The sequence below is a fragment of the Primulina huaijiensis genome, chromosome 16, assembly GCF_012295235.1.
Source record: "Primulina huaijiensis isolate GDHJ02 chromosome 16, ASM1229523v2, whole genome shotgun sequence".
Classification (NCBI taxonomy): Eukaryota; Viridiplantae; Streptophyta; class Magnoliopsida; order Lamiales; family Gesneriaceae; genus Primulina; species Primulina huaijiensis.
Window position 1 is genome coordinate 19,157,216 of NC_133321.1, and position 9,194 is coordinate 19,166,409.

The 9,194-nt window shown below is 32.1% G+C and overlaps 2 protein-coding genes across 3 annotated transcripts; both read left to right on the top strand.

Annotated features, from left to right (window-relative positions):
- Window positions 1–553: 553 nt before the first annotated feature.
- LOC140961139 (mitotic-spindle organizing protein 1B-like) lies at window positions 554–944 on the top strand. The gene has a single exon (XM_073419434.1). The coding sequence runs from the start codon at window positions 557–559 to the stop codon at window positions 764–766; it is 210 nt and encodes a 69-aa protein (XP_073275535.1). The 5' UTR covers window positions 554–556; the 3' UTR covers window positions 767–944.
- Window positions 945–5,460: 4,516 nt separating this feature from the next.
- Window positions 5,461–8,958, top strand: LOC140961575 (probable mediator of RNA polymerase II transcription subunit 26b). 2 transcript variants are annotated; one of them, XM_073420195.1, is made up of 9 exons: window positions 5,461–6,540; window positions 6,801–6,869; window positions 6,982–7,064; window positions 7,404–7,459; window positions 7,553–7,677; window positions 7,791–7,818; window positions 7,925–8,193; window positions 8,291–8,375; window positions 8,450–8,958. In XM_073420195.1, the coding sequence occupies exons 1-9, from the start codon at window positions 6,070–6,072 to the stop codon at window positions 8,575–8,577; spliced, it is 1,314 nt and encodes a 437-aa protein (XP_073276296.1). In that variant the 5' UTR covers window positions 5,461–6,069; the 3' UTR covers window positions 8,578–8,958. The 2 variants fall into 2 exon arrangements, with proteins under 2 accessions (XP_073276296.1, XP_073276295.1); XM_073420194.1 differs by having other exon boundaries at window positions 5,462–6,540; window positions 8,288–8,375.
- Window positions 8,959–9,194: the final 236 nt, after the last annotated feature.

Genomic DNA, 9,194 nt, shown 5'->3' on the forward strand with positions numbered 1-9,194 from the left:
GCTGCTATTAAGAAATGACAGCAAGAAATTCAGTCTTATGTGTTGCCAAGAAAACTCATAGGTTAGACTTATCTTCTATCCACGGGTGAGTCAAATCGATTTTACCTTACTGAAATGGTTTACGATCTGTAGGAAATTCGGTTTCTAAATCCTGATTTACTTGTAAATAATGTCTCAAAATTTAGGGATTTCGATTTGTGTGTCATCCTTGTCCATGTGCAATCGCCATGAAGTTATACTGGGGTTTAAAAGGGGAGCTTTATTGGATGAGAGTATTCAAACTAAAGCTGCACCACCTTTAGTCGATTAATTATAGCCACATTTCTCTCAGTGATCATTTGTTTCATGTGCCAAGTTGCGAGGCAATTGAATTTTCACCTTGTTCTTCTTTTGCATTTATTGCAATGCATTCTTGGCCGAACTGCTGCTGCTCTATTTTTTCCCATCTTTTCTTGGAGATGATAACATGAGATATTGTACAATCCTGCACCCAAATAAATATTCCTTCTAGGTTTTTTTTTTAAACTCTGTTGACTAACACATTTTTATGCAGAAAATGGATCCAGAAGCTGCACGAACTGCACGAGAGTCGCTGGACTTAGTGTTCCACATGTCGAACATTCTTGAAACTGGACTCGATCGCCACACATTATCTATTTTGATATCGCTTTGTGAGATTGGTCTCAACCCAGAGTCACTCGCTGCCGTGCTCAAGGAGCTTCACAAAGAATCGCAAGCTTCCTGTTCCTCTACATCACCTGCTTGACTTTGTATCTGAACAAAATATTAGTTTCTCCAGGCACAAGACCACTACCCACATCAACCTTAAGCTGGTGACTGGTGATCTTGCGTTGTTTGTGCAGAAGGATTTGGAATTTCCTACTTTTGATACAGATATTGTTAAATTCTCGACTAATTTTCAAACTCATATATTTCAAACCAAACACCCTTAGTTTTATTTGAACCAAATGCAAAATATTTTTAAGTATCAGTTATCGAGTCATTTCAAATGATTCAACTTTTGAAATGAAATCTTTCAATCCCTGATTCTGCCATCTGAAACTGTTTTTCCTCGCGATTAAGGTTCATCGTCCTAATCACCACGGCCCTTTCTTCATTCAATACATTATTATTATTTTTAAATATAATCAGATAAATCCCAATCCAGATCAATATTTTTTCAAATAACCAACAGCCGCGCAGATGAATTTTCGGATGCATTTTAGCTATTAAAAAAACAAATATATTTTGGAAATTTGCATTTTTCAGCTGTCCGTGCAAACAGAATTCAATGAAATTGGTCAAAAATTTAGAGCGTGATATTCCATTTTGTTATACTATAATCATCCACTATCTTAAAATTAGTAATAGTTTATGTTGGACGTGGCAAGTTTTCATCTTAGAGCGCTAAAAAGGATAATTTACGTTGGTTAATTGATAACAAGAAATGGGTTCTGAATCTGAAGTCATTTACAGTTGTTGTGTTCACAATAATGACTGCTACACGTTTGATTTGATAGGGGTCTTTAATCGTATTGAGTCTGGTAGCATTCCTCCTCTGCTCGTTTTGTTTTGATTTTGTTAAGTATTTTTTTTCTAGGCAAAAACTTGTATGAGATGGTCTCACGGGTCGTATTTTGTGAGACAGATCTCTTATTTAGGTCATCCATGAAAAAATATTACTTTTTATGTTAAGAGTATTATTTTTTATTGTGAATGTCGATAATGTTGATCCGTTTCACAGATAAAGATTCGTGAGACCGTCTGACAAAAAACAGACCAAGTTTGACTTTGAAGCCCATCCAATGGTAACTAATCCTCTATTTGATAACGCGCTTTCTAATGATATATTTGCCTTTGATTGACTTGACTTTGAACAACTCTATCCAATTCAATGAATTTGTTTCTCCTTTGTTTTTTGTTTTAATATATTATAATAATAATTCGTTAAAAATGCAAATGTGCAGCTTTGCTTCACCAAGACAGCTGACCAAATTTCTAAAAAAACGTATACGTCTGTTATTTTTGGAATACACGAAGAGTACGTATAATTCAAGGGTTTCGAAACATTCTCCAACCTAAAATTGGATTAGAACAAGTCGTTAATTAAAATTAAACACTGCTTAAAAGATTAAACATGACATAATGAAGATACATAAGTTGTGGTAACTTGAACTAGCAAATTATAAATTCAGGTTTGATTAAGAAGTTAAACGTTAACTACCATTTACATGTTTATCGTATCCTAGATTGTCGTCGTCTTTTTTGAATATCATTGCCTCATGAATTAATTAAATACAAAGATTAAATATTAGCTGGAATTGAATTGGGATATTGGACTACATGTGTTTCCATATAGTCGAAAAAAGAAAAGAAAAAGAATATGAAATTAGGATGAGACTGAGTCACTCATTGCTCGTGTGTTTTGTGCAGTTTGGTTTATCTTAGATTAAAAGGGTTAGTTTCGATACTAGTATATACGAACATCTTAATTCAAAATAAATAAAAAAAATTAATAAATCTTAAATTATTATAAATATCACAAAATAATTTGTGAAACGATCTCACGAATCAATTTTATAAATCAGATATGTTATTTGATTCATTCATTAAAAAACTTACAAAATGAGCCAAATATAAGGATTCTCGTCTCTCTTTCGTTTTTATTTTTTATTTTCAAGCATTAGTTTATATTTGAATTGAACCTAAACTCGAAATTTTATATGAAAAATATTAGAGTGAGTTACCTCTAGTAGAAACATACTATCTACAAAAAAATTAATTAAAGTGAAATAATAAATTAAATTGTTATTTTGTCCTGATCGTAGTTGCAAATATAACCCTGTCTTAAAAATCAAGATTAGAACCCTTTTTTTCTAATTTTGGGAAAGGAAAAAAAAATGAATGGATAAAGATTGTTGCACTAGAACAGTGGGTCCCATGATACAGTGGAGATTGCTTAACCGCCAAAATTCAGGTCGCCGAGTTATTATAATTTCCAATTAATCAATAGCGTGCTGCTAGAAACACGACTTACTCGCCATTTTACATCTGAAAGGCGATTCATTCTAACACTGAAAACAACGAAAATACAATCGACAAATGAATTAATCCAAATAAACAATATTAATACATAAAAAAAATAAGTTTTCTTTCGTCAAACTCTTTATATTTTCACGCCAAAAAATTAAATAAGGTCAACTTGGCACGTGGATGTGGTGGGGTGGTTTGTAGTAGGAAAATTAGTGAAATTGAAATTTGAGACGAAAAGACATATAAAATTTACAATCAAACAAATGACACAACCTATTAAAAAGGTTGGATTTTAAATTTTATTAGATACTATTTTACACCTCAAAATTAGGAATGACAATTGGTCGAGTCCGCTAAAACTCGAGATGGAATCTGTTAAAATTTTTAGAGATTCACACATCTCAACTCGTTAAAATATAAGTACATACCCAACCCAACCCATATCCAATGTTTTTGACCCGTAAAAAATTTATATTTGTAATATATTTTGAAAATTTTAATATTTAATTAAAACAATTATAGCAAGAAATAAAACAAGTAATTCAGATTAATACTCTTATTACAAAATTAACTTAATCAAAATATTTTTCTTAAAGTTTTTCCTCATCACCAAATATTGTAAGATGTATTGATTTTTTTTTCTACGCTGGATATTTATCTATTAAAAAAATGATAGGATAAAATTTGTTAAGTGATATAGTTTGTTATATTATTATAAAATATAATTAAAAAATATTATTATTTATATCGTTTTGAGTCAAGTTTTATCAAACCCGTTACCCGGCCTATATCTGTTACGACCCAAAATTTAATGCTCATATCGAATTCGATATCCATTTTTTCTTATACATACCTGACCGTAATAGGCAAATTAAATTTTTTTCACTTTTACTCAAGTTAACAATGAGTTTATATTTTTAGTCATGTAACTTGCATTTCATTGTGATTCATTATTTCTATCTTATTGGCTCTTTTCATTTTCTTGTCATGTTACGATGAATTTTTATTTTACTCGTGTAATTTGTATTTTTTTAATCAAGTTCATCGTGTCTTCTAGTCAAAAAAATATACAATTTACAAGACTAAAAATACAAATTTATCATCATTAAAATTAAAAATAGAATAAGTACAAAATGCATGACAAAAAATAAAATTTCCGTCAAAATATTGTTTTTTTTTTAAATTGCAAAATAATTGGTTTTCACTGCTGGTTATTGCAATAATTTTTTTTTTATCAAATATATGAGTGCTATCCATAGGAGCTGTTGCTTGACTGCTATGAAATATTTTCGAGAAATTGGTTTTCAGTCTCCAGCCGTCGTTTTTTTTTTGTGTTCAGTCTCTGGGTACTTTTTTAGTACCACATTTCCACATAAAGTGTACCACATTTCCACATGAAGTGTACCACAATTTGTATGACATAGTAATATAATTTTATGGATAGGTTTTCACCAACTTCTCCAAATATTTTTAAAAAAAGAAATAAAAATGTTCCTATAGGTCAAAACCCCGGATCTAAATATATATTTTATAAAAGAATAAATGTTTACTTATATATCGAACTTTTATAGATTTATTTATTGAATTCTTTTATCTTCTATAAAATATAAAATTCACATAGGTGTCAATTTATAGTCCCTTATAATCTAAATTTATTGGTAAACTGGTGAATGCGCGTCCTCTTCAAAAACATTTATGTAGCTAGTGTACAAAGCACATGTATTGCATATGTATAGAATATAAATATTATTTAAAATAAAATTTTATTTTTTTTTAAATTTGAATTTAATTAAATTTCCAACATTTTTCTCTATAATAGAAAATTAAAATATTTAACAGTTTTCTCTATAAAAAAATAAAATAATAGAATATCATTTTGGAAAATTATAATTTTATGTCTACAATATAATCTCTTTAAAATCTATTTACGGATAATATAGATAAGCCAATGGAAAAAAACTCTTAACCATGGCTCGCTGCTCTCTAAGAAAATATTGGCTTTTAGAACTTTCAAAACCTTTGAATTAAAAGTAAAAAAAAAAAAAAAAAAAGAGTATCTTATGTAACATTTTAATGTTATTTATTGCAAAATATATTATTAAATAAGACACCCATATGATAAATATAATAAAATAAAAATTTATAGAAGTAAAAAAATAACTTCAATGTATTATATTCATATAAATTTTTTTACTTGACTATATTATATTTATATAATTTTTTATTTTTATTTTTATTTTTATTATACTCATTATTATGGATTTCAAATAGTTACTTGTTTTTCGACGATGTAACAGTTGCATTTATTAACCTATTTTTTTTAGTAATAAAAAAAAAAGTGTCCTAATCCGTTTAACCCACCAAAAATCGGATAAACAAATAAAATATATTTTAATAATAATGTTATTCTCTTCTCCCCCTCTCTCTCTCTGTGAACATCATTCTCTTGTATGGTATTCTCGAGAGAGAGAGAGAGAGAGACCGAGACGGAGAGAATATCTCACATTACTTTTTTGACAATTTTAATTTCCTTAATCCACACATAACTTTCCTCCGAATTTCTCCATTGCGTTTCAATGGAATGCATCTAATTCTTTCACCATCACACTTCGCAATAATTTTTCTGGATTATTTACTTTTTTCCTTTGTCTGTTTAGAGAATCTCCCTGGAATAGCTTGCAAATTTATATATCATTTTTTTCCACTTATTTTTCGATTTTTTCTCGTTGTACTCAATTCCTGTTTATAAATCCGATCATCGGCTGAGGGTCGGATTTTCTTTTTTCTTTTCCTTTTCCTTTTTCTCAATCGGATATAAGAGGTGCCCATCAAAATTCTTGGGCCAGAGCCGATGAAAAAGGAACACAACTTTTCAGATGTTGCGTTAAAAATTCCGAAACTTTTGATATCTGGGTGTCATCAAGATTAGATTTTCATCCATTATCTGTGATAAAAACTCGTTTTTTGTTATTTTTTTTTATCTGGGCACTGATTGAAGTTCCCATTTAACAAGGCCTTGAGAATTGAATCTTTATCATGGCCAACAGTTCGGTGATTCTTGATAAGTGGAGGGAGTACTTCAGGACTGCTAATTGTGATATCTTCAGTATAATCGAGAAAGCAATCATGGTTGCGGCCTCTGATTGCCCTTACAACTTCAAATTAAAAAGGGATCGAATTGCTGAGATGCTATTCACATGTAAAGTTACTAAATGTTTTGGCTGCGATAAAATTGAATTGGCTGTGCCAAATGTAAATGGTGCTGAAAACAGTGGGGAGAAGCGTAAAAGTGGGATTGAGGCCGGAGGGAGTAAAGATTCAAAAGAAAGCAAGGTAAATAGCTGTGTAAATGATGATCAGAGGGAGATAATGGAGATGAATGCGAATCAAGTCAGTAATTACAGCTATGGGGAAGCTGAAGCTTTGACTGATGAGATTGAGGAGGAGTCTCAGTTATATGATGAGGTCATGAGGATCAAGGAAATTCTTGATAATAGTGAAGAAGAGGTTTGATTTTGTTTCCAAATTATTGTTTTCATCAAGATGCTTTTTTGTTGACGATTCATTTAATTTTACCCCGTAATCTTTTGCTAGTTCTTGGATTGGCTGAGATATCTGTTTTATGAGATTTATGCTAAATTTTGTAACCAAGTAAATCGATACGTTAATACCTTTGTTATGGTAGAATTTTGAAGCGTGTTTGCTTCTATATTGATTGCTTGGTTTGATTATCTCTTTTGATCGTTGGCTTTTTTGTTTCTTCACAGTCTGATTTGTTATTGTTTGATTACCTGAGGAGGCTTCAGCTTCTACCTTTGTCTGTGGAGATTCTTAAGGTTTGACTGGAGATATAGATTGCGTTTCGAGTTGTTTCAGAGGCATAAATGCTTCTCTATTGTTGTTTCACATTTTACGAGTGTTGTCGTAACTTTCTTGTTTCTACTTCAGGCTACCGAGGTTGGAAAGTCTGTTAATGCTCTACGGAAGCATAAATCAAAGGAAATTCGGAATCTTGTTAGGACTTTAGTTGGGTGGGTGCTCTTTGCTCTACTGTTATTGATGTTTGATGCTTAACTTGGTTAGATTGATCTAATACCAGATTGCTTTGACATACATGTATTTATTTAGTTCATTCGTGTTACATGCTTGTGAACTGTGCTGGTTAGTCCCAAACGTTCAGATTTCATTTTATTTCTCATTCATGTTTGAAAAGTTTTAACTTGGAGCTGCGATTTGGGTATAGGGAAAAGTTTGAGTGGTTCCTTTTGTGCCCTTTTGACCATTGATAATAATTTGAAATTTCATCTTGTATCTTATATGTTATAAAATCTCTTTTGCTTATTGCCTATTCGCAATGTTCTGAAATTCAGGGATTGGACGGTCATGGTTGATGCCTGGGTTGTTAGTTCTACAGAAGCCATTGCAGGTAGCTACTTGAAGATATTTCTGCCGTACATTGCATCTAGAATTTTCTTTTCTACGTCTTGTTTTGTATTAGTAAATTATTTATGTCTCGAAGGTGCAATAGTAGCGACTGAATCTGTGAAAACTTCTGTCATTGAAGAAGAGGAGGAAGGGCTTCCATCTCCTCCACTAGATGAAGGAGCTTTCTTTGCTACTCCTTCTTCAATGGAGCTTTCACAGGTGTCGTGTCTTCTCTTTTGTAATTAGAAAATGTTCCAAAGTATGGACTTTTTCGTTGTGGACTAACAGATCTTTGTTTATGTTGCATTGTTCCTCGGTTGCGACTGGTACAGTTCTTTGATGGCATGGATGATGATGGAAGTGAGTTTCTTTGTTTGATTTTGCTATTCAGTTCTTTATTTTTATTCCCCGCGACGAAGTGAACTAAAGAGGTTCATGATTTTTAACGGGAATAATGTTATTTCAGATCCAAGAAACAGTGGGGCTGTCAAAGAAAACCGAGAGAATGGCAGAAGGTCGAGAGTTGAGAAGCCCGAAATTCCCAAGTTCAAGCCTCCGAATGTTGTTGATTCAGGGGCTCCTGCAAAAGACAGGAAAGATGAAAAATCGAGAAATCAAGAACCTAAGTTGATTAAACAATCAAACAGGCTTCACAGTACTGAATCGGGACTGGGCAGAAGAAAACCAGACAAAGGCGCAATTCAAAAGAAACCATTGGAGCCTCAACAAAAGATGGTATTTCAGATAGACTCATGATTATCATATTATAATTGTGTCCTAGCGGCTCTGATCTTCATCCTCCTGCATTAATCATTTTGTTATTCGCCAGAAGTCGAGTAACAACGAGGATTCAGTTCAGATGAAACTGGAGGCCGCAAAGCGGAAACTTCATGAGCGTTATCAAGAAGCAGAAAATGGTCAGTTCCCCTACTTGGAGCCATATGATTAATCATTTTCATCACTTATTCAATCATCTTGTACTTGTCAACAGCCAAGAAACAGAGAACGATACAAGTCATGGAGATACACGAGCTCCCAAAGCAGAATCTTGCACAGAGGAGTCAGAACATCAGGCCCGGTAACCACAACAGGCAGCATTGGGCAAACGGGCGGCGTTGAATTACTGAATCTAATCCAAAATCCATCAACCTTCTTAAACCCTCACCCATAACACGCTAAAGGGTACGCCTAACTCTCGGATCCATATTGTTTCGAGTTGCTTTAGAACTGTATATTTTGAGTGGTCTATCGGAAGAGCAGGCTTTTGCTGTGCTGGTAAAACTAGCCAACACAGCAGAAACCTTATTTATATGGTCGGACTTTTAAAGAGAATAACGACGAGTCGGAGTTAGTTTTCGAGTCTCGGCCATTTTTCTCCCCTAACTTTATTTGCACGTAGTCAAAGTTCACTTCATATGGTTACAAAGCTAATGTTACATTTGAAATTGCAAAAATAATGGAAAAAAATTAGTTAATACTTATTTTAGTTGTTGAGATGAAGCAGACTTGTTATTTATTTTGTCTCGCTTTCAAGAAAATAATTATTATAGGTGAAATTTTCCATTCAATGATGCATATGAATATTATATAATATAATAATTATTTTCTTGAAACATATATAAACATAACTTTTGTGATATAGGTGGAAGTTAGTATGGTTTTGACAATTGACCCCTCCACTCTTTAATACTTTAAATAAATTAAATAAATGAATAAACAATCAATCAATTAATTAA

Bases quoted from the DNA above. Each gene is read 5' to 3' on its own strand.
- LOC140961575 (XM_073420194.1), top strand. From the start codon at position 6,070: ATGGCCAACAGTTCGGTGATTCTTGATAAGTGGAGGGAGTACTTCAGG. The intron at 6,870-6,981 runs GTTTGACTGGAG...TTTCTACTTCAG, and splicing joins TGTCTGTGGAGATTCTTAAG to GCTACCGAGGTTGGAAAGTC. The intron at 7,678-7,790 runs GTGTCGTGTCTT...CGACTGGTACAG, and splicing joins CTTCAATGGAGCTTTCACAG to TTCTTTGATGGCATGGATGA.
- LOC140961139 (XM_073419434.1), top strand. From the start codon at position 557: ATGGATCCAGAAGCTGCACGAACTGCACGAGAGTCGCTGGACTTAGTG.